We start from the raw sequence: 25,326 nt of genomic DNA on the forward strand, positions 1-25,326 counted from the left end.
CCATTCCTTCGCTTCATCCCCAGATACCTGCCCAGGTCGCCCCCTCACCCATTTAAGGTCTTCCCTGGGGTCATCTTCTCAGTGAGGTTCCTCTCCTTGGACTTACTTTTTAAAATTAGCTTTTTCCCCTTTGCATTCCTTCTCCTCCTTTCTATTTTATTATTTTCCTAACATATACTGCCATCTAAAATACTATATATGTTACTTATTAATCTTGCTCATTGTCCTTCTCTTCCCACTAGAATGAAAGCTCCCGAGGGAAGGGATCTTCTCTTTTTTGCTCCCTGCACCACCCCCAGTCCCTGGAACAATGCCTGGCACATAAGAGGGACCTCACTGTGTTTGTTGAATGAAGGAATGAGCAAACCTATGGAGAAAGGCTTCTGGAAACCAACAAATTCAAATGCGGTGCATTTAGATGTAAACTGTTTCATGGCCATAAAGCCACCTCCTTTTCTCACTTTTCTTTCCTGCTCGCCATCTTCCCGCACACAAGCACACGCCCACCTCCGCCAGGGAGCCCACCCTGCTCACCGGCCTGCTGTGGCGGGGGCGGCAGCGGATGCGCAGCACTGAAGCCAGGATGACCACAAAGATGGTGCCCACCACCGTCAGGAGGATCCACACATCATAATCTGGCTGGGAGGGCGAGCAGAGGGGGAAATGGTCATACTTGTGGAAGGAGCTGGGCAATTTGGCAGGAACACAGGAGCCCCAGTGACACGAAGATTGCTGAAGGTCCCTTTGAGTCTTCCGGATGAGAGGATGGGGTGGGAGGAACCTGCAGGCGAGGTGAGGTGGGTCCTCTCTGCCCATGGGCACTCGTGGGAAAGGGTCCTCCAGATGTCAGCTGCGAGAGGCACTATCTGAAGACCCGCGTGCTTGGGAAAAGGGGGAAAGGGACCCCTTCCTGAGAGGTGGGAGTAATCCAGCGAGCAGCTGGGTGAGAGCCAGCAGAGAAACCCCAGCCTAGGTTCAGGGGGCCTCAGGGGGCCCCAGGGCCCAGGGTTTCACTCTGGCTCTGCTACTCTGTGCCTCGAAACCACAGAACTGAAAGCAACTTTAGAGCCCAGCTGGCCCAATCTGTTTTTTCTGCAGATGAGGCCCAGAGAGGGAAGAAACTTGCCCAGAGGCACAGAGCTGGTGAATGAAGTTGTACTAGGGCATTTCTAAGGTCTCTTCAGCTCCGGGAGTCCAAGGACTTTTGGTGGGAGATGCCATGAGCCAAAGCGAGGGCGAGAGGAGGTGCTGGGGGACGGCCTGGAGGTCTGCAGGGCTTACCCAGGCCGGGGGCTCCTTCAGCTCAATCCTCACGTGGGCCTTCCGGTTCTTGTACACAAACTCCATCAGCTTCTCGGCATCATGACCCCAGATCAACACCACTGGCCAGGTCAGCCCTAGGGGCTGCTGCAGCTGCAGAGCAAAAGCACAAGAGCTACTGGGTCCTGACTTCTCTATCCCCTGCTCACTTTATCCTCCTCTGCCCAGCCCCCTCCTCAAGCACCCCCATGTCCCTGGGTACCTGCTCAGCAGCAGCCCTATCCTCAGTGATGTCAAAGAGGACGGCGCTGGCTCCTCGCTCACCTGCCATTCGGGCCTGCAGAGACACGTGGCAGAGGCCCAGCGGGGGTCAGAGCAGGACACAACCCATGCATGCCCCCGCCGTACCTCCTCACCCACCCACCCCTTCCCAGGATCTTGCACACACAGCACACACTCACATGTAAGGGGTCAGTGGGACCAAGATATCCTTTGCCCTGCCCTGGGCTCACCCAGATCCTACTGCCTCCAAGGACAACATTAGGGCCTTCCTTTTGTAATGGAGCAAACCTTTAAGTACGGTTTAATGCATGTCAGGTGGCCAACTATGCCCTAAGGGAAAGGCCAAACACGGCAGCTCCGGCCCTCAGAGTTCCACCAGTCTGCCTTCACTAAGAAGTGTGCAAACAGAGAGTAGGGAGTGACCAGCACCCCAGAGAGCGAGGGTGACCAGTCCCCAGTACAGAGAGGGAGAGGGGGACAGCAGAGAGGTGGAGAGCTGCTTCAGAATAGAGCTGGGCTTTTTAGGGTCCAGCTCTGTCTGACAAGAAGAGCCTGCAGGGTAGGCTCAGGAGAAGTTCCAAGAGCCTGGGACACGGTTCCCAGCCAAGGCCTCCATGGCAGAGCCCCAGGCTCAGCCCATCTTGTGGGCGCTCTTTCCCTGCCACACTCTAGTTTGCCAGCTCTTTCTCTGGCTCCAATTCAGGGACTTAATGGAGTCCCTGTCTAATGCTTTATCCCTTCATCCTGTCCCTGAGGGGTGGCACTAGAGACTGAGGTGGGGAGGGACCTGAGAGGCTGTTCCCACGAGGACGCAGCTGTATACATGTGCACATGCACGCTAGCCAAGGCTCCAGGAGCAGGCTTGGGGAAGCAGAATCTTAGCCAACAAGGCAGAGCAGAGAGCAGAGCCAGAAAGAACAAAGCAGGAATCTAGGGGCTCTGGGTGCGGGTTGAGAGAGGGGAGATAAGAGCTGAGGGCGGGGTGGAGGCATAAGGGCAAAGGACGGACAGGCAGACACTGCTGCTACCCTTGGTGTCAGGCCGCCCTGCCCCGCCCAGCTACTTCCAGACTTCCGCCCTACAGCAAGGGATCATCTTGTAATGGCATCGGGTTGGGCCCTCACGCCCCTGGGGGCCTGCTGAGTCTTTGGGGCCTTCCTGCAGGCACTGAAGGAGTTAATCCTGCTGCAAGTAGTGGTGGCAGGAAGAGGAGCCAGAGCTGGGGCTTACTCACACTCTCAGCGCTTTGATCTCTGCTTCCCTTCCCGGGGAGAGCCTGTTGGGGCAGGTCTCCTGCCAGGCAGGCCAGGGGAGCGGCCAGAGCTCCCGCTCCCTGCTCCCTGCTCCCTGCTCCCCAGGTGGCAGCAAGGCCAGGGGCTCCTCAGAACTGGCAGCCTGCAGGCAGGGGAGCTGGGGGATGGTGGTGGAGACAGTCAAGGGGGGCCCTGTTCTGGTCAGGAGAGTAACTTCCCTCTTTCCTCCTTCTCTCTCTGAGAAGCTGGGCTGGGCCCTCTACCAGCACCCAGGCCTCAGCTTGCTGGGCTAATTGACTAGAAACTCACAGGACTCCAGAATGGAGTTAATGATGAAATGAAGAAGTCACAGGCTTCATCTCTCTCCTGCCCACTTCCTCCCAGGTAGTCCACCCAACCTAGTGGACCCCATTTTCAGAGCCCTCCGAGCTTGGCTATGGGAGCAGCCCCAGGGGAAAGGAGAGGGACTCCTACAGCTAATCTCATAGTCCAGGATTTGGCCAGGGAGTGGGGAGGTCACCCCAGGAGTCACAGAATTGAAACTCCTGGATCCTCCATGCTGCCAGGCCTCGTGTTTCTCATCCACAGAAGGAGACCCTGGACACAGCCCAGTCTGGAAGGGCATGAGGGAAGGGCACAGACTTCCTTCTCTGGGGATTTTCTTACTTCCCCACCCCTCTCTCTTTGAAGGATTGGGGTAGGAGCAGTGGAAAGTAATTATCATGACGTTCAAACACCCCAGTCCATTATAGCCCATAATTACAAAGTTGTAAAAGTGATCAAAGAAAGAAAGTTGGCCAACAGGGGAAAGAAAAAGGACTTTCAAGCAGTGGGTGCCTGTATCCAGAGTTCTAGGAATCTAAAAAGCAAGACTGGGGGCCAGATAGCAACCCACACTGGGGCTATCCATGCTTCAGTCCACCTGCACCAGAGCAAGTGGGGGCGGGGGGCGGGAGAAAGCACTTCTTCAGGGACTGGAATCTGGAAGGCAGAGAGAAATGGAAGACCAGGCTTTAGAAAGACAACCTAGAGACCTATGGGAGCTGCAAAGAGTCAGCCAGCCCTCTAGGGACAGCAAGTAAAGCTGCCCACAGCCTCTAGCAACGGGAGCCAATACAGCCCAGGACTTGGCCTTAGGTCTTCCTCTCCAGACACAGTGATGGTGTCTGTACATCTCTTCCTCATCAAAGATTGGCTGAGCACTGTTTATGCCCAGGGCATCAAGCCAGGGAAAGCCAGGCCCCCAGAACAATTCATAATCTAGTTATAGAGACAAAGCATATACATAAAATTATAATGCTGGTAACAACACTCTAGAGCACAAAAATGAATGAAATAGACCAGCAGTTTCAAAACCTCTCTTCACTGCAGAGGGCCCTTCTCTCCACTACCTGCACCACCATAACACACACACACACACACACAATCTGACGCAAATTTTCAATATACAAAATGGATCAAAGGGTGGGGGTGGGGGTGGGAAGGACCCTTGGTTCCCCCCTTCCCCAAGAAACCTCCATGAAACTTTGTGTGGGAAGCATGGCCAGGGGCCCGAGCAGGGCGCCAGGAGGGAGGGGTTTCTGCTCCTAGTGGGCTGGCTGGGCCGAGTCCGTCAGGAAAGATTTAGTAGGAGAGGTGGGTTTCCTCTGGGCTTGAAAGCAAGGGTAGGAAGAAAGAGAAGGGATATAACCTTTATTGAGACCCGCTCTGCCCAGACTGCTCAGGTTTAAGTCCTGAATCTGCTACTAACTATTACCTGTAAGACTCTGGGCAAGTCGCTTAACTGTTCTATGCCTCAGTTTTCCTTTCTGTAAACTTGAGCTAATAATAGGACCTACTTCACAGCATTGTTTTGCAGACTAAATAAGTTAATCCATGTAAAGCCTTATCATAGTACCTGGCACATAGCATATGTTTCTTAAGCATTAGTCATTGCCACATCAGCTATTACTATGTTCTTTGCGTCTGTGATTTTGTTCACTCCTCACAACAACTCTACAAGACGGTCATCAGCCCTCTTTTGCATTGAGGACTCCCAGGACTTCGGCCTTGTGAGTGCCTGGTCACCCGGTCGTGGTCTCTGTGGTAAGAGGGGCAGGGCTTGTACCTGTCTGCCTGGCTCCCGAGCCAACTCCTTCCACCAGGCAAAGGCCACTGCTCTCGTCCAGGCACGAGGTGACAAAGGCCTGGGGAACCACAAGAGTGGCTGCGGAGTTGCTAATAAAGAAACAGCAAGTTGCTGGGTGACTGGATGGGGGCGATGAGAATGGAAGAGTGCAGAAGAGTTACCATGAGGATTTCAGAGATAGTAGTGAAAGAAAAAAACCAGCCTTGTTCCCTGTGAAAGCAAGGGATGGTGCCAACAATAGTGCTGTTGCAAACATTTATTGAGCAATTACTATGTGCTTAGCATAAGGCTAAGAGCTTCCATCTGGACTATGTCATTAAATTCTCATAACTACCTTATGGTGTAAGTTCCATTATTATTTCCATTTTATGGATGAAAAAACAGAGGTTCAGCGAGGTAAGCTACGGTGTCTAAGTAACAGAGGGCCAGTGAAGATGCCAGGTTTCAAGACCCAGGGCTGTCTGGCTCCAGAGTCCCAGCCGCCCATCAATGGCGATGGCCCCATCGAGGCTAATCAACATGTCAGAGCAGAGCCGATGGAGGTCAGCAGTTTTCAAACTTGCCTTATCAAAGACCTACCCTTTACCTATGCCTCCCTCAAGCTATTTTTTAAAAAAATATATCTTACCTAACTAGCCGCATTTATTATGTAACACATGTTCCTATAACTTGTATTAATACATTGAACTTGTTAGAATTCTAACCAAAAGCAAGAATTGAATATTTCAATTTTTCAAACATTGGAAGTAGCTCAAAGACCCACAGTTACCACCTTCACAGACTTCCTCTGGGCCAGGGGATCCCAGGTAGGAGCTACTCAGTGAGGGCAAAGGTTGAGACCTGAGGGAAACCTTGTATCTGGCCCGTGAGACCGCAGGGGGCCAGGGTAGTTCCCACAGAGGCTCCCACCCAGGATCGGGGTGGCGGAAGGAGGCGGCGGCACCAGGAGAGAAGCTGAAGGGAGAGTGCGGTCGGGGAAGGGGTGGGGGAAACACAGGCAGAGGCTGCAGAGGCTGGGAAAGACAAGGCCACAGGGCAGTGGCCAAGGTGCTTCTCTAAATCCCTGTGTCGTGTGTGTGTGTTTTAGTTTTGGCACTTGACATACATCATTTTCGTCTTCACAATAATCACTGCAGTTGGAAATAAAAGTCCCATTTTATGGTGGTGGAGACAAAGGCCCAAGAAGGCTCAGTACCTCTGTGAGCGCTGACCACATCCGTGCTTCCCAGCATCTGCGCTCGTGCTTGAGCGCACTCCTCCAGGGGGCAAGAGAGCCTCCCATGTGGGCCCACCCCGACAGGTCGCCAAGTGTCCACGCCAAGTGTCCACAGGTATGCGCAACCACATGCTGCTGCTCCAGAAGAACAGCAGAGCTGCTCTACACCCTTCCTCCCCCATCTCTCTCTCATATGTACTCTCCACTCACATTCACACTGCCTAACGCCAAGTACTTGTCTACCAAATGAATAAACGAATGACATTTGCCCACGTTTTGTAAAACAAGGGAAATGAAATAGCCAGAAGCAGGGTAGCTGCAGCCTCACAAAATTCTGCTGCCACTGAGGGCCCTCACAGCCTTGCAGAGACACCGCACTCCCCAGCCTCTCCGGGTGTGTCTTGGCCCCTATTTCCCCACCTCCCCGGGTACCCCCTTCTGCATCTGCATGGCCAGGCTGGCAGGATAGCTTCGCTGACCTGTGGACACAATAGTTAGACAACTGCCCACAGCCCTGCCCGCCATGGGGCCATGTAAGAGCCCCGGCTGTTTCCCTGAGACTCGTGGTTCAGGAGACAGCGCTCAGGGAAGATCGGAAAATCCTCAGGGGATCTAGGTCTGAGTACAGTGAGCAGGTACACAGGCAGGGACTGGCACCCTCCTGGGAGCAGGGCCTCGTCCCCCAAGTCCAGATGACTGTTCCGTGTACAATCTAACTGCAGTCTGCTTATGTCCCCATGAGAATCTCTTCACATATGTTCTGTTTTTCCAGCCAGAATGGGAGGCAACAGAGCGGAGCGAGTAAAAGCCCAGGTTTGAGAACTGCACAAGGCTCGGTCCAGATCTCAGCTCCACCCTTCCAGGCTGTGTCATCTTGGCAAGTTACTTACGTTTCCTGATCCTCACTTGCCTTATAGGTTAAACAGGGATAATAATGTCTAGCTTTCCTGATTGTTATGAAAAGTAAATGAGACAATGTATATAAAGAATCTATCCCACGTCTCACCTGACACAGGGCAAGCACACAGAAAACGGTAATGTTAAAGCAGGGATCACAGGGACCCGTGAGGTGGCAGGCCACCAGGGAGCAGGGCAACCAGACGGCCCATGTCTGGAAAGGCCACAGCGGCTGCTGGTTCCAGCCAGCAGCAGAGCCCTGTGGCAATGTGGGGTCACCAATCTGCAATCTGGGAGAAAGAGTGGGGACGTTTCAAGGGTAGAGGCAATGGCTTCTGTTCCTGCTATTCCTGAGTAGCACTCAGTAAACAGTTTCGAAAGAAGGAAAAGCCCCCCAACTGGCCCTCTATTTGCTCTGATGCTGGGCAGGGGAAGTGGTTCAGGAACTTCCAGGTGATGGGGTAGGAGATGGGGTAGGGTACATGCTGTAGGTAACAGTCTAAAGGTTTTGCTTGTATGGCCCTGGCCAATTACATCATCGTCCAGATACTCAAAAATTGTGGGTTTGATCCCCAGTGAGGGAACATACAAGAATCAACCAACAAATGCATAAATAAGTGGAATAACAAATCGATGTTTCTCTCCCTCTCTCCCTCCCCCCTCCTCCTCTCCCTGCCTTCCCTTCCTCCCTCCTTCTCTCTCTAAAAAATAAAAAACAAACAAAAAAATAAATAAAAGTTCTGCTGGTCACTGGGTGGTGGGAAAGGACAGAGGCCTGAATTTCCACCTCTCTCACATTGGTCATGGCTTAGGGAAGCCTGAGCGAACTGGGCATACATCACTCTAAGGAGACAAGGGGCCAGGGGCACAGGCGCCTCTCACAGCCTGGACCCGGGTGTGTGTGTGGGGGGCGGGAGGGGGTCGAATGTGAATCTACCTTGCTGGCCAGTGACAGGCAGGGGCGGGGGGCGCGTTGAGGACTCTCCAGCTTGACAATGCTGATGAATCCAGGCTCCAGATTGTCATCATCACTGGCGTTGCACAGGTACAGGGGGTGGGACTGCAGGGAGAGAGAGAGAGAGGTTAGTTGGGAGGCTCTGGGAACAGGGGCAAGCTCTGAGAGCCAAGCGCTTCTCCACTGTTCTAGGAAGGTACCAGGAAGGTCCTTGGCGCTAGGAAAGGGTGAGCATTCTTATCAGCCTGCCTCATCGTAAGCTAGCGAGCATCACTGTCATTGTAGAAGTTCCAGGGCCAAGGATACATGCAGGTAGGGGCAGACAGAAGTGAGAGGCATCCAAAGGGGGGACCTACCTGAGGTGCCTGCAAAGCAGCTCTAACAACGCTCAAGCCCTGGTTTTCCAAACAGGTTGGACCCAAAGGGCTCTCTTCCCAGGCCCAGCCTCTCTCATCTCCTAATTCCTCCACCTGCTTTAAAGCCCCGGCTAAGGGAAGAGCCGTGTCAGTGCTTTCAGAACCTTGCCTTCTCTCCTTGCCCGGCCCTGTCCCCCTGCCCCACTGGCAGTGGTGGGTGCTGCTGGTGACTCCTGCCCCCTCGGGATGTCCCCTGGCAGCTGCTGCCTCTTAGAGTCCCACCTCTCATGGGGCGAAAGTCCTCTCACTCAGTGCTGCCTTGCTCCCCGCAATATTCCCCTTTACCCCTGCCCTGTGACCGCCCTGGGGTTAAGCAGGTTGCCAATGGGAAAAGACTACTTAGGGGTGAGGCTTGGCTAAGAGCACAATTCTTAAGGGCTCTGAGGGGTATGGCAGCTCCCATCCAAGCCCTGGGCCTCCAGCCCTGCTGGCGCTGAGCAACAACCAAGCGGGAAGTGGACCCAAAATGTGCTAACAGAGACCAGAGGGTCCCCTCCTCACAGGGATGAGACTGCCCTTCCATATACTCTCTTCTCATTCAAGGGGATTCAAATACCTGTTTGAATCTAATTTTCCCAGAGTGCTGCAAGAACAAAGTATGATTTCATTGGCCCTGGACCATCCTATGGGCCTCATGGAAGAAACCCAATGTGTCCTGGCAAGGAAGGGGGTTTCCTACCAGGGGGTTGCCCACTCTTCCCTCTCCGTTCCTGTTGAAGGGACTTCTAGAAAGAACCCTCAGAGGATCCAGAAAACTGAATTTCTGAAGATGATAATGTCAATGGTGGATTTAAAAGCACAGTCACTTTTCGTAAGTGCTTTCAGGCCCCTTCCTGCCACTGTGCCACGGCAGTCCCTTGAACATGGTAGGTTCCCAACAAATATGCCCTACCTTGCTTTGAATTGTATCCTTGTGAATAAAAACCTTAGGGCAGGGGATGTTGAGATGGGAGGGAGTTCCATTTTTGCTTCTAGAATTTAAGGACTGTTAGTCAGGCCGTGATCAAGATTTACTGTAGGGGGGGAAACGTTATACACCCCCTCACCCCCAGAAAAAGGCTGGGGCATAACACTGTGGGCTGTTCTCATTTCAGTGAAGCTGTAGTCCCTGCCTCAACAAGTTCCATCAGTCTGTCTGCCCATCCGTCCAACCATGCCTCCATTCATTTCTTCATTCTACCAACAACGAAGGCCCTCTTCGTGCCAAAACACTGAGGAGCCGTGATGAATCAGATAGGTCCTTGCCTTAAAGAAGCTTTGAAGACAAATGTACAAACACATTGCATTGTGATGTTATAATGGAGGTGCACTCAAGGGCCTGTGGAAGGGCCCAGGGAGGGGGGACTACCAATCCCACGCGGGAGAGCAGGGTGACTTCAGCGCTTCTTGGGGACTGAACAGGCATGTGTTCACCAGGGAGGGCACCTTCCCGGGAGAGGAAGCGGCCTGTGCTGAGGCATGCAGGCACAAGCCCAGGGTTGGGAGGGACTGGGAAATTAGGTCTGGTGTGAAAGAGAAGGCAGGGAATCAGGCTGAAGAGGTTGGCAAGAACTAGACCACAGAGAAGGGACCACAGATTTACACTCGAGAAGGGTCTCCCTGGTGACTACAGAGGACAGTCTGGTGTGGTGAAGAGTCAAAAGTCAACCACTCCAGCAGAACAAAAGCTGGGAGACCTTCCTTCAGGAACAGCAAGTTGCAGCCACAAATACCTGCTGCTTTGCTTGACCCTTCCCCCTCTCCCATCCCCACCATGCTACGCATGGGCCAGCTTTCCCAAGATAACTCCAAGAGATCGCTCGCTGACCAGAGGGTCCACTGGGAGAGGGGAAAAAGTCACTCTGGAGAAGAGTAGTCATTACAGTAGAATATTTAACCTACTCTCAGCCTCCCCCCAGGCCTTCACAGTGTTATATTGCAGGATGCCTCTGAGGAGGCAGAGGGGAAAAAAACTATCGAAGAGGAAAGGGGAGAAAATGAACCGTTAGTCAACGCCTCTGGTGAGCCAGAGCCTTGATCAGGGTGTCTAACCTGTGGCCCAGGATGGCTTTGAATGAAGCCCAACACAAAATCATAAATTTACTTAAAATATTATGAGATATTTTTGTGATTACATGTCGCAGTGTATTTAATGTGTGGCCCAAGACAACTCTTCTGCTTCCAGTGTGGCCCAGAGATGCCAAAAGGTTGGACACCTCTGCTAGAGGTCATCTCACTGTGAGGCAGCCATGATTATCCCCATTAAAAAAAAAAAAAAAAAAAAAGAAGCTCGAGGCTCGAAGTTAAGGTAACACAAGATTAGAACCCAGGCCTGTCTGACTCCATACTCTGGAGTCACATAACTCCAAATGAACCTCACAGTCAGCCCTCCATTGTTGATGCTGCTGCTGCTGCTGACAGTTTACATTTAGTGAATGGACACCGTGGGCCATCGATTGTTCTGAGCACTTCTGTGTATTGACTCTTTTCATTGTCATAACCCTATGAGGCAGAAACTATTATTGTCTCCATTTTAAGGATGAGAAAATGGAGGCAGCAAGAGGTCAAGTAACATGCCTAGGATTATACAGCTAAAATCAGAAGAAATGAAGTGTTGTATAAGATAGGTTAAAAAAATAACAACCAAGAACAATTTCCATTGGACAACATGATACCTTTCCTCAACTCATGACGAAGAAAATTTGCTTTCCTAATCACACATTCCCAAAGCATAAGGGCCCAACACGAGACCCTGACATACGAGTGGTGTCTTACAGAGTTCTGTCCTAGGCTCTCTTCTCCTTTCACTCTCCATGGTGCCCCTGGGCCACCCCAGGAAATCCCACGGCTTCATTTTCCACATAGAGGTTGCTGATTACATACGTGCAGCCCAAACCTGTCTTGAGTTCTAGACTCATACGCCGACAGGTGGGACCTGCACATTTCTGCCTGCAGAAATTTACTGACACACCTCTAATGCAGTATGTTCAAAACCGAAGTAGTCCTTCTGTCCCTCAAAACTGCTCCTCCAGGGTTCCCTATTTTAGGGATTGGCACGACTATTTACCCATCCCTCAGGTCAGATGCTGGCCCGCTAGTCTCCTCTCTTTCTTGCCCCCTACTCCCACCACTAATACACAACCAATCATGAAATTCTAACAATTCTGTCTCCTCAACATTTCTCTTACTTGTCCTCTTCCCTCCATTCCCACTGTGGCCGCTCAAACACAGGTCACCATCATTGCTATTTCAATAACCTTTGAACTGGGGTCACCTCACCCTACTCAGTTCTCTACACTGAAGCCAAAGTGGTCTAAAATGCTAGCATGTCACTTTTCCACTTTAAGCTCTTAAAAGGCTCCTTGTAGCTCTTGGAATAAAGTCTGTGCTTTTAAACAGAGCTTAAAAGGCTCTTCCTGCTCGGGGCCCATGCCTCCGTGCCCTGCCCCGAGGCTTACATTCCCTTCCCAAACCTCTTCCTCCCTTGCAGCCCATGCTCCAGAAACAACATTCACGTCCCCGCTTTTGGCACCCGCTGCTCTGTCAGGGTGGGTTGGAGGCCTCTCTGCTGGGCCTGCTTAGCATCCTGCGTTTCTGCAATCACAGACTCATCTCGTAGTGTTACAGTTGTCCGTTTTTGGCGCTCTCTCCCCCAGGCGATGACCGACCTCCTCTGCCCCTTCGGTGCCTGCCACATGGTTTTCTTTTATTAAATATTGAAGGCCTACAACCGGCTACTGATATCTAACCTTGAAAAGTGACACAATGCATACCACACTCTGGATCAGAGAGGCTTTGGGAGAGGAATCAGAGGAGATGGTGACGGGAGATTTTTGGTGTTTTGCACTGAATACTTCAACCACAGGATAATATATTGAGATATTGAGTCTTATTTTTTGCTGTTGTGGAAGAATCAAAGAGAATGAGAGCTATTTATAGTTTGTTCTGTGTCTTTTCCTTCTTCCCAGTCTAAGAGAGCCTCACCTATTTCCTTGCCTCAGGTGCATTTGCCAAAAGCAAAAACCTACCTTTCTGGCTTTTGCAAAAGAATGATCTCATTGAGAAAATGTAGGTGCCCTGAAGGCAGAGAGGTTGGAGGAGGGGCAAGGGGTTAGAGTCCCTAGAACCCTGATGGGTGGGGGAGGCCCCCCCCCCACCCCCAGGACGAATGCCAAGGAAAGGGCCTGCAGGATTGGGGTGGGTGGGGCTGAGCAGGGCTCCTGGAAGCCTGGTGGACTTAAGGATTCGTTATCTTTACCTGCCTCTTCCTAAAAGGCTAGGAGATGAAAAACCCCTGTCCCAGGTGCTGCCATGAAGGGCAAATTAAGAAGACCTGCTCTCAGGGTCCAGGCCACTCTGGCTGAGAACTCAGCTTTGCACACATGCTTTGTACACTTTCATGAAGACGTGTGTACTGTCCTTTCAAGGGGTGTGCTGTGCTTCATATTCTTGAGCCTGTTGTCTATCTTCCTCCAACTTATTCTGATTTTTTCCTCCTTCCAAAAACAGGCCTAAGTTTTGACATTCTGACTCCATCACTTACCTATGTGGCCTTGGGCAGGTTACTTTGCCTTTCTGAGCCTCATATTCCTCATTTCAGAATGGGATAAAGAAATGTCTCCTGATTATCATGAAGACTGGAGCTACTGGACCTACGTGCCTAGCCCAGAGCCCCATATGACCAGTGCTCACTGAATGTAGTTGTTTTTATTATTGCATTTGTAATAATAAAATCCCTCCTTATTTCTGGAACGGACAGTCTTTCTGACTGCTTCTCCCTTGGCAATCTCAACAGTGCCTCTGAACGCCTTGTTCTACAAGGCGCAGTCTGGGATAGCTCATTATCCACGGTCACTTCCCTCCTGTACTCAGCCCTCCAAACCCCACTGAACAAGCTCTTCCAGTTCCCAGCCCGCCTCCTTCCCATGAAGGCAGCCATGTGATCTCATTACCTCCTCACAAAGGGCATTCCAGGGCTCAACTGAGCCCCGAACTTAATGCTGGCCTTACTTTATCTGTGGCATCTCCTCTTGGGGTGTGTGCTTTTGCAAGCAGTTCTTTACTGTCTCCCGTTTCCCAGCAACCCTCCTCCCCCCACCTCTGCTGTAATAATCTCTTACTTCTCTGATTCCACATACAGACCTTCACCCAGGCCTTGGACAGGTAACTTTACTGCCTGCTACAATTTTGCCTTTGTTATCGGGAACACTGGCCAGACATCAAAGGCACCCTTCTCCCCATTTCCTCTTTTCAGATTTTATAATCATGCTCTCCTGTGCAACCTCCATTACCTGAACTTAGAACTACCTGACTTTTATCTCAGGCACCAGGACACACCAGCATCATAAAGTCAAGCTCCTGTAGCTAGGGGGTTGGGCAAAACCAGATTGGCCTGGAGTTGCTGCTTCCGGTTCCCAGCACCGGAATAGCCTCTGAGGCCCAGTTTGGTCACCTTGCCTTTATTTAAAGAGTCCGATGCTAATCTACAGGTTAACTCTAATGGGATTGCTTAGACTTGGATTTGGAAACCTCTAGGTCTATTTCCCTCCCTTACCTTAGCCTGTGGCTTCCTCTTTGGGATAGCTGAGTTCCCTAAAGAATTAAGTTGGGAGGCTAGGGAATTGTCAAGAGGAGTTTCCCTTTGTCTATCTTGCTAACATGTTTTTGCAAGGAAAATGGATTCCTGTTTAACTGTGTGATTTTTCTAAGGTACACAAGGAAATAATGCTGGTGGGATGAGAGAAGCATGACCTTGGGTCCCCCGATGGGAAGTGACTAGCAGAGAGAGGATGGAAGACGGGGGGCCAGGATTTCTTACTCGATCCAGAAAACCTTCCTGGGGGGACTGGCACTGGTAAGCAAGAGGGCTGACAAGAGAACTGGAATGCGCCACTATCTAATAGGAAGCAGGGTGACGAAATCTGAGGGGACAAACTGCGTTCAGCAAAGGTCCAATCTGGGGCTCTGCATATTGTAGGCCCTTAGTATTTGGTAGCAGAGTAAGTAAAACTCAGTTTGAATCCAGTTTCTGTATGAAGCCATACAGTTTATAAAAGAGATATAAATAAGCCCTGGCCAGTGTGGCTCAGTAGGTTGGGTATCATCCCGTGGACCAAAAGGTTGCGGGTTTGATTCCTCATTGGGGCACATACCCAGGTTGCGGATTCTCTCCCCAGTCGCGGCGGGTAGGAGAAGGCAACCAATCGCTATTTCTCTCTCACATCAATGTTTCTCTTTCTCCTTTTCTCCCCCTCTAAAAGCAATGAAAAAAATGTCCTTGTGTGAGGATAAAGAGAGAGAGAGAGAGAGAGAGAGAGAGAGAGAAATGAATTGCTAAGAGTTGAGCCTGGTTCATACCTGTAAGGGACATTCACAACTTGCATTTTAAAGATGAGGAATGTCAGACACGTTGCAGGCTGCCCACAGTTACACAACTAGTTCAAAGAGGTCGAGGTTTCCTGAATTCAACCCCGTCCCCTGTCCATTCCACATGCCCCCTCCAAGGAATGCACTGGGGAAGTATTCTCTGTGGTACAGCAAACACTAGCCAAGGATTATAATGCATGAATCAAAGGCCTGAAGTCTGCATTGCTAGTTTTTTCAAACTTGAATAATTCTTAGCACCAAGACAGCAGCAAGGCCTGTCTGCTTCTTTTCCTTCCAGGCCTAGGCTCTTTCTGCCCAGCAACCTCAGCTTCCTTCCTCTCCCCTAGGGCTTATCTCCCCGTCTTTTCCTAGCCACAACAAAGGCAGCCAGACCTAGACGCTGCTCAGAGATGCCTTCCCAGTGAATAGTCCCTGTTTGTTTAGGATGAGAAAGGTGTGTCCTGAAATTAGAGGTCACAGAAGCTCAGACCCAAATAATGATTATTCAGCCAGAGTACCATTTTCCTCACTGTCTCACCCCACACTAAAGACTCATTCTTCAATTTAAAAATTCACCTGTCCTTGTCTCAGATTGTGTCCAAGCTCCAGGAGGTCACGTGACCACTTTACCCTCCAGTGGCCCCCATGTTAGGGTTTTTCTGACCCCATACTCTGGCATCTTTGTGTGGTTCACAGGATCATAAGCAGAGTTATAAGCAGGAAAAAGAAAAGGAGGCGAAAGAAGAGCTAACACATTGTATTAGAGAAGAAAGCTTAGCTGGCAGTAACCAGACAGAGGGAGAGAAGTAGAAAAAAATCTCAGCCACACAAGAGGGAGAGCGTTTGACCATTATATTCCCATATAGAAACAGGTCTTGTCCTGACTCAGCCCATTACAGGGGCACCATGAAGCTACTCATGAAGTTAGGAACAAAGGAGAGGGAACCCATCAAGTATCATCTTAGTTACGTCAGCGCTCTTTGGAAGGGAGGCTATGATACAGGATATCAAGGTTCTAAAGCCCATGAAGATCAAGACCTTAGAAGACACCCCAATTATGTGGTTTGGACTCCCTCCCTTCACCCGGTGAGGAACTCAGGGCTCCAATCGCCAAGATCTTCCTAGGAGGTCCTGAAATGTCATCTGAGTCCTGCCACTCAGTTAGAGACCACTGTCCCAGGGAGATCTTGCCACCTTCACACTGACCTTCATCCTACAGAAAACACCACTCAAAGTACCTCATTTAGCTTATTCAAAGTGGTCCTCTGCAGCCCTGGCCGGTGCGGCTCAGTTGGTTGGAAGACCAAAAGGTCGCGGTTCAATTCCTGGTCAGGGCACATACCCAGGTTGCATGTTCAGTCCCCAGTCAAGGCACAAGCGAGAGGCAACCGATCGATGTTTCTCTCTCACAGCAATGTTTTCCCCCCTTTCTCTCCCTCCTTTCCTCTCTCTAAGCATGCCCTCAGGTGAGACTAAAAAAAGAGACAGACACAGGTGACAGTATTGCTGGGGTAATACCTTTTCCTCACATTCCCAGGATAAGGGTTTAAGAAGGCTTTGGCCAGGGATCTTCCTAGTCATGGCCCAAATGCTTTCCACATGGGTTTGCAAACAGCCTGACACAGTGTGCTTTATGATTTTGCTATTCTTGTTCCAGCCAAACTCATGCCAGAGATGGTAGGAAGTTAGAAACCTGCTGGAAGCATGTCGTGTTTGTTTTTAGCTAATTAGGTTAAGATCATAATGCTGAAAAGCCAAAGACAAAACCCAGACAGTCCTTGTGAAAAAAGACCAAATAAATGAAACTTGAAGAGATCAGATTATTTCTTTAAATATGCCATAGGCATAGCCAGACTCCCAGCAGAGCTGCTCAAGCGTTGCTAAGTTTGATGATATCAATGCAAGGGTGTGAAATGGCTAAATTTATCTGGTTATTTCACACACACTCCATGTCTTTCAGGCCTAGAGTCCTGCTCAGAGGTTGTAGATATTTCAAGTTGCCCTGCAAACTCTGCTCCACACTGAATGCCGCCTTCCATGCCTGCCTTTGAGGCCCTTTGAGGGCAGGTATTGCAACCAAATGGGCAGCTGAACTAAATCTATGCTCAGGTTGTGATTGTCTGTCACATTGTGAGTGGAGGTGGGGTGAAGCTATGGAGTTTTCTGGGCTGGTCCCAGTCCCCACCTCCTGGGCAGTAACACACAGCATTTACATTGCAAAGTGGGGAAAAAATATGGAATACGGGCCTGTGCTTCGATAAAGAAACAATAGAGGGAATGGAGGGGCAGTTGCACTTAGAGTTACATCAGGAGGAGGAGGACAAAATTATTCAAGCCACCAGCCAACTCAGATGCCCAGAGTCTCTCAGAAGCCATTGGGGGTTGAGACCAGGCCAAGGAGGCTTCTGTTCAGAAGAGGCGACAGCCGGGAGAGGCTTGTGCTGGAGAGAAGCCCAAGGGCTCAGCCTCACTGCTGACAGCCCTTCGACCGCAGTTCCGAACCCCTGTCCATGGGGTGGCCCTGGGGAAGAGGCCTGCTTTAGGGGGACTGTTTAATGATTTGCCAGCAAAGAACAAGGCAAACAGACTTCTGGCAGCTGCCTGGATGCAACAGGAGAGTAGATTTTTATTCCCACCCACGGTGTAGCCTTCCAGGCAGGGGATAAAAGAAAAAGGGAGAGGTGGTGTTCTGAGAGCCTGGGAGGGACGGCTGTTTTGGACTGAGCCTTTCACTGGGGCTCTACGGATGGTGCCTGGGTATCTTGGCATTGGTGCCGTTCGGTATTCCCATTCTCTGAATATTTAGTAATTCCTAACAGCAGCATCTCTGGAACTCCTAGGAACTAAAGAGTAAGCTAGTTAAGCGGCCTCTTATGGCAGAGGTTGAGGCATCAAAGGGAATGAAATGACAGCAAAAAAACCACTGTCTTTGCTCTAAAATCTTTTACAGAAAGTGTATGAGGTGGGAAAGGAGTTGGTTCTCGGCTAAATTCCTTTTACTTTCTCTTCTCATGGGCCTTCCTTATCTCCTTGACTCTACAGAGGGAAAAGAAAAAAGAAAAAAAAAAAAGTGGCACCTGCCTTTCCCCTGTGAGCCAGCGACTCCAAGATCTCAGCCCTACAGCTCCCCACTGCTTTTGTGCCCCGGACCTCCCTACCCAGCCCGGCCCAAACTAGGCTCTTCTCTAATCCTCTGACCAGCCTTCAGCCCCCAGAATGATATATTCAGAATTACTAAGTGACACTTTTACCTTTTATGATTAGCTATTATCAGTCAGCGGTCCACTGTGACCCGCCCTCTTACCCATTTCCTCCAGCAGAATGTCCGGTTCTTAGATGGTTAACAAAATTAGAGTCCTTTCCTCCTTCCTGTAAAGTGGATCCTGAGCTCTTTCATGTCTGGCACTAGGTCTTTCCCACCTCTTAGCATAATGCCAAGCACACAGTAGATGTGGGGGAAAAAATGTATATTTAATTATCTGTTTCATTAAACAGATGTGAGATCAAGTAAATGTGGCTGCATTGTCATTTGATCGGGATATGATTATTTTCAGATTTCTGCTTTCTCTCCAGAGATCTTCTGTACACTCCCTCTTATGTTTCTGACCTTCTAGGGAAGGGAGAGTCTTCTTCCTGCCTTTTTACATGAAGCCTAAATCTCCCCTATAACCCGAATAAAACTCACTTCTTTCAGGAAACACTCTCAGCTTAATAACCTATCCCTAGTTACTCTTTTGTCCTCCCTCTTATCGATGTGCTGAGTAGAGCATACTCCCTAATGGGGAAGAAGACAGCCTTCCACCAAAAAATGGGAGTGGCTCCTGCTCTCAGGAGACTCAAATCTGATTGTAGATCTATAGACCTGCATTCACAGGCTCATGCACACGGTCTTAAGGCCATCTGTCAGATGACACTCAGGGAATGCAAATTCACAGAGCACAGCGTTGACAATTGGGAGAATGTGGAATGAATGGTAAACTTACTTACACTTGCTATATTGCCTTTGAAGTACTCTCTAGTCATTTTGGCCCTTTTAGTCTCTCTACTAGAGCTGATGGGAAGCTCCTTCAGGGCAGGAGCCATTCAGAGACTATTAAAAACAATTTCAATTATTTTTTTAAATTTCTGTAGAATTGACTCAAACTCTTGCCCACCACTGGTTCTAGGCCACAGTGTTGGCTGAAGGTCCTTGGTCAGTGATCCCCAACTTTCTTGGCACCAGGGGCTGGTTTTGTGGAAGACAATTTTCCACAGACCGGGTCGGGGTAGGGGAATGGTTTTAGGATGATTCAAGCTCATTACATTCAAGCTCACCTCCTGCTGTGTGGCCCGGTTCCTAACAGGCCTGGGCTGGCATCGGTCCGTAGCCTTGAGGTTGGGGACTCCTGTCCTGGGTGAATGAACTTCAATCCCTACCAAGATTTTATGAAGATTTGACCAGCGATCTTCATGGAAAAGGTCTAGAAGAACTCAGACTTGTTTTACTTCCAATAGTATTTCATTTTTTTTTTCTAGGTAGGTCCTTTTTCTTATCTTTAATGAGAGATAAATGCTTTCTTTTTTCTCCATCCTTTATATCCTGAAAAGTTGATGTGTCTGAGGTCCAAATTTTAAAGACTTCAGTAGAGAAGCCATTTGAGACCTTCACCTTTCCGTTGTTTCAGCTTCCCCGCAGCGTGACCAGCTCTCTAGCCCACCCTGGCCTGAGGATATGTGGTCATCTCGTGCCAAATGTGGTTCTGTGCTCAGATGTTCCAAACATCCCTTGACTTGCTCTTTGTGAACTATGAGTTCTTTGTTACTTCCTAATTGCTCCAGCTTCTTTATTTTTCTTGCTAAGTGCAGACTGTAGGAGATTCGAAAAGATAATCAACATGCTGTTAAATGGAAGAGGCATCTTCTCAGTTATCAAGTTGGCTGTGCTGAAAGAAGGTCCTGTTTGCATTTGTCAGGAGATTCAGGGAGGTGCCATCACCAGACTCAGTGGGTAAGGGAAGTACTTTGAGAGCTAGGGAGGGGAGCCAAATTCCTGGGTTGAGAGTTCACAGGGCAGTAAAGATCAATAGCAGCACTTTTGATTTGTACACTGTTATCAAGGTACAAAGCAACACTACCCTTTGTCCTTTTAATTTTTACTCTGCTAATGGAACCCTTTACCCTAAATTAAGACTATTACTCAGCTTTGACATTGTATTTTATATTAGCAAAGTGTTTTATAACCTTCATTAGCTATTTTATTCTCCCTTTATTAGTACCACCCGTTTCACAAATTAGGTGGGGGAGACAAAGCAATGCATGTTTGGCTTGCAACCAGCAATCCTGAATTCCATGTATGGATTTCATGGACTAGTTACAATGAAAGGAGACTTGACAGACACAGGAAGAGTCACAGGGTAAAAGAACAGAAGCACCAAAATTATAAGAGCTTTCTTGGGAACTAACGCTCCAATGATTTAGAGCAAGACTTGAAAATTTTACTTTATTTTTCTAGCAGTAAAACTAAGAACTTTTATTAATTTAAATTAAGCATGTGACCACCAAACGCATCTTTAGGCTCTTGATTGCCTAATTTCCTCCATAACAGAGGAAAGCAGAAAGAAAAAAGGACATACCTGAGCCTAATGGCGCCAGCTGTTTCCTAAGGGACTTGATGCTAAAGCAAGACAATATTCCTCAGTTACCTCTGATCTGTCCAGTACCCCTTCTTGACACTCTCCTCACTTTGTCCTTGTGACATAATGCTATCCTAGTTCTTCCACTTCTCTGACTGTCCCTCATCTTTCTCTTCTTTTCTTCTTCCTCTCATTTAAATATAAGGATATATTCACTGGTTTTCATGCTCTCTCTCTGGGGTTCTTATTCACTCCAGTTTTTAACGATAATTCTCAGATTTATCCAAAGCCACATTCTCCTGCACTTCAAAAGGCCTGCAGACATTATTTCTTCGTGGTCTCACTGGTACCTCAAGCTCAGATAGACCAAATCTACATATCATCTTCCCCCTGCACTCCATCCTAAACCAATAACCCCTCTTACCTATTTTTATTAATGGTGCCATCATTTTCCTAGAGACCCAGGCCGAGCACCTCTGAGCCATTATGCCTCCTCCTCTCTATATGCAATTACTTGAACTTGTCTTTGGAAATCTACCTTCTCTATGTCTCTGGAGTCTGAACCATTACAACTGACTTGTTATAGTTACAGCCTCTCACCATTCTAGAGCTCTTTATGTTTCTGCAAGAATGATCTTCCTAAACATAGCACTGATCATATCATTGTCCTATTCAAAAGCTCTCCAGCACCTTCTGAATTAAATTCAACATCCTCAGCCTATCACATCAAGGTTCTGCACTGGCTTTAGAATTAGACAACTTGGTTTCACGCTTTAATTCTGTCACTTAGATGTGTGTGATTTTGAGTGGGTGGCCTAACCTCTTGAGTCTGCGTTTCCTTGTCAAAAAAAAAAAAAAAAAAAAATGCAGATACTAACCCCCTTCAAGAAGATCATTATAGAGATTCAGTGAAATAACATACTTAAGTATCTGCAGTTCCTATACATAGTAGGCACTCAAAAAGTAATAATTCCTTCCTCATCCCCTCGGCCTTTTCAGCTTTATCCCCACCTCCCTCATGCTTGTACTATACTACGTATCCACACCAAAGTATATTTCTCACTTCTCTTGGCATGCCTATTACTTCTATGCTGTCACTTTTTAAAATCCTAAATATCCTTCAAAAGCAAGTTTATCTGCTATCTCTTTTATAAAGAAACCCTTCTTCATTAGAAATGTCCCAATCAACTTGTTTGTATTTATTGTATGGCATTTTTCACCTTCTGCTTTGTGTTTTTATCTACTAAACTGAGGGCAGGGGTTTCTTTATATCCCACAAGGCACAGTGCTCGAACATAAGGCAATCAATAAATATGTGCTGAATTAATATTGAAAGCTTGAGCTTTTGGTCTCCCGAGAGTCCATTCATTTGTGATTCATACTTCACACTGAGAACTCTTTAGAAACAATCTCTGGCGGGATATCAGAATTTCAAACGACTTTAGCAGAGAAGCTGAGTCAGTCTAGGATTAGGTTCAGTCCTAGTTCAGCCAACAGGAATTGTCTGGACCCTGATCCTGCTCGAGATATCTTAATTTGGCAACCTGTGTGAGCCATGGGAGCTCTTTTGAATAAATTTAGATGAGAACATATTTGTCTTTGGAACAGGCAAACTAAAATGCATGTGCATGATATCTATAAAAATCAATCACTGTTAGGCTGACAATGACAATGGTTTCCCTGGTAGAAAAAGGAGTCCCGAATAGCCATTTGGTTTCATAGGTTCAGAATGTGGCTCAGCTAAGAGATTTAACTATGCCTTACTCTGGCTTTCATCCAATGCATTTCCTCTTGGCCCACTTAGCAAACAAATGGGTAATTATATGACATCAGCCACCATGGTGGCTGGAACACAAGGTGGTTTCATGGTGCCATATAATGTGGCACCAAGTTGCTGAATCACCGCCCACAGGTGCATCAGCTCTTCCCCGCACCACTACCCCCTTCCATAAAAATCACCTTATCTGATATTGCTGTTGACACAGTGACTATGCTTAGGTCCTGGGCACTTTCCTTTGCTTCTTCTTAGTGTTTGTTCGGGTGGGGACTTCTATGCAGAGATACCTACAAGGAGTACTTACAGTGCGGAGTAATCACCCAGTTATCAGGCCATGCTTTTGCCTTTAGGAAGGCTCACCTCAGAATGCAACAGCATATCTAACTGCTAATCCCACACCTACCTGAAATGCTGCAGACGCTGAATTCCCTTCCCAGCCAAACACCTAGCTAGCGGAGTTGCTGTCTGTCACTAAGTTTACTCTTAGCCTGGACATTATCAGGCCTGTTTCTGGAGCCATCTTTCTGCCTAAAACCACAGCTACTGCAATTTCCCCCCAAACCCTTTGTAACTGAGAAGATCAATGGCAACCAAATGTTCCTTGTCAAGATGTAGTCACCTGATGTTACCATTGAGTAGGATGCTGGATGGGCACACATGGAGATTCCCCCATGGGCACATCAGAATGGGCCTGAAATATGGCCTCTTAGTTGGCAAGTGTTTGATGAACACCTATCTTCTTCCCAAAATTGTTTTAGGTCCTTCCCAAGAGTTGCAGTTTTACTGGGTAGTTAACATACACATACACATAAACTAAATGGTGGTACCAATGATCTATTGTCACCCTGACCAGTGTGGCTCAGTTGGTTGGGGCAGCATACCATAAAACAAAAGGTTGCGGGTTTGAGTCCTGGTCAGGACATATGCCTGGGTTGCAGGTTTGGTCACTAGTTGAGGTGCATATGGGAGGCAGCTGATCAATGTTTCTCTCCCTCTCTCCCTCCCTCCCTTCTCCTTTCTCTAATATCCATAAGCATGTCCTTAGGTGATGATTTAAAAAAGGTAAGAAACAAATAAAATGATATATTATCAAGTGTCACATTGTGTGGTACAGACAACAGGTCCTGTGGGTTTTGTGGAGGAGACAGATCTTAAGCTAGCCCTTAGGGAAGACACAATTTGAATAGGAGAAAAATAACCACATAAGTAAAACAAGCAGGATCTGGCCCATAGGCACCTACTAAATGGATTTGGGGAACTTCCCAGCTACAGTCTTGAGGAAAAAAACAAGTGCCAAGTGAGAGGAAAAGTAGGGTTCTTGACCAGTTTCCCTCAGGTTTTCAAGGTATAGGAAGATTTTTATGACTGAAAAAAAAAAGATGGGTAGAGAGAGTTTGGGTAGCTGAGGTAGAGTCAAATTCTGAAGGCCCCTGAATGTCAAGATTAACATGCTGGCATAACTGAAAAAAGGAATCTTCCTAAATTCTTAGAGGAGAGGATCTTCTCATGATCAAAACAGTATTTTAAGCAGAACAATTTGGTATCAGAGTACAAACTATAGAGGAATGAAAAGGAAGCGGTTGTAGGAAAACCAGTCAGAGAGCTGTTCCGGTAATCTAGTGCTGGCACGACAAGAGCTTGAACTCTGGCGCTAACAATGAAAAGGCAACGAGATGAATCACAGAATATGAAGAAAGTGTTGACTGTACTTGTGGGCAGTTTGAACTGTAGGGATGAAGGGAATTAAAGGTTCTCAATCTGAAGAATTGGGGGGAAATGCTGCATCAACCAAAAAAATGAATATTGGGGGAAAAAAAGTTAATTTTGAGCAAAGAAATTTAATTGTCTTGGGAATTCTGATTTAGAGATGAACTTTTAAATCCTACAGGCAATTTGAAATAAGAATTGGACTTTGAGTGAAGACACAGGGCTGCAGATACAAATGTGCAAAACATTGTTTATATCTTCAGATATAATATTATTGATGTAACATTTTAAATGTTAAGTTTAATGCATGAAAATACTTAGAAACAGTTAGAGCACCTGCATAAATGAATCCTATTAAAAGTATAGTTTTTGGTTGTTGGCTCACTTGGGCTGGCCCCACTACACTAAATCCAGAAGAAATGATGTTGTGTAGGCTGCTACACTATAGGGAAACTCAAATCACTCACCTTCTAAAATAAGCCAATGTACAACCTAAAAGGTTCTGTAGCTCAGCGAAATAAAAAGAAGAAAAATGAGAATTTCTAAAGGCAAGGCAACCTTGGGATCTTCTTTGGAGGATGACATAAAAACTGACCGAAAGCATTGGCTTTATTCTCCTTCTGTCATTTCACTTTTGTTTTGTAGCCTAGCTCATCGGTTCTTCCCAAAGCACATTCCCACCTGCTAGCTGCTGCTCGAAAGAGCCAGTAAGCCACCTGCAGATAAATGACCTACCCTTCAGGCCACTTAATCTTTGCAAGTAAGACAGTATCTCTCATAATTAAGTGTTCACTTTCAGACATTAAAGGCCACAGTCACTTCAACATAAGTTGGATGCTCTCCCATGTGAAGGTGGTCGTTGTCTGTTAAAGTCATCGCGGTTATAAAGTAGGCGGTATCCTTGAAGAGTGTTTCTCAAAATGTGGTTCCCCAAGACCCAGCAGCATGGACATCACCTGGGAATTTGTTAGGAATGCAAAACTTCAGGTCTCCCCTCAGACTTACTGAATCAGAAATTCTGGGGGTTGGGCCCCGCAAACTGTGTTTTAACAAGCCTTCTAAAACTGATTCTGATACACATTAAAATTTGTGAACCATTGATCCAGAGGTACTGAAATAATTCTAGGCGGCTTCCTTACTACATATACGAGGTAAGTAATGAGGGTGGAAAGCTAAAATTCAAGACTGATTGTTTCCCTAAAGAAAGATTATAATCAGGTAAAAGAGCAGGGGTTTCCTCCATTATTTCCCAGTCATACTAAACCTGTAAATGACCTTAGAATTAACCAGGGCATTGAAATGGGTGGATCAGATGGCATGCCGCAAAGCTTCCTTGTAAAAGTACTTTATAGATTCTGTATTCCTACAAGTCTACTGGATAAATGTGATTTAACACATCCTTTCAAATAACCACTCTCCTGTTTACCATGAACAAATAACAGTGCTGAGCAAATGGTAAAAAAAAAAAAAAAAAAAAA

The 25,326-nt window shown here is 47.9% G+C and overlaps 1 protein-coding gene across 1 annotated transcript in view; it reads right to left on the reverse strand.

The window, feature by feature from the left end:
* RNF43 (ring finger protein 43) overlaps positions 1-25,326 on the reverse strand; it is a 55,877-nt gene that overhangs the window by 6,500 nt on the left and 24,051 nt on the right. Inside the window, exons 3-6 of the mRNA XM_054585545.1 lie at positions 7,974-8,096; positions 1,523-1,597; positions 1,282-1,413; positions 535-639 (exon numbers count right to left, since the gene is read on the reverse strand). Coding sequence (XP_054441520.1) covers positions 535-639; positions 1,282-1,413; positions 1,523-1,597; positions 7,974-8,096 — 435 coding nt within the window. The remainder of the gene's footprint in view (positions 1-534; positions 640-1,281; positions 1,414-1,522; positions 1,598-7,973; positions 8,097-25,326) is intronic.

The sequence above is a fragment of the Pteronotus mesoamericanus genome, unplaced genomic scaffold (genome assembly GCF_021234165.1).
Source record: "Pteronotus mesoamericanus isolate MK-2021 breed Mesoamerican mustached bat unplaced genomic scaffold, CSHL_Meso_final contig_84, whole genome shotgun sequence".
NCBI classification, from domain to species: Eukaryota; Metazoa; Chordata; class Mammalia; order Chiroptera; family Mormoopidae; genus Pteronotus; species Pteronotus mesoamericanus.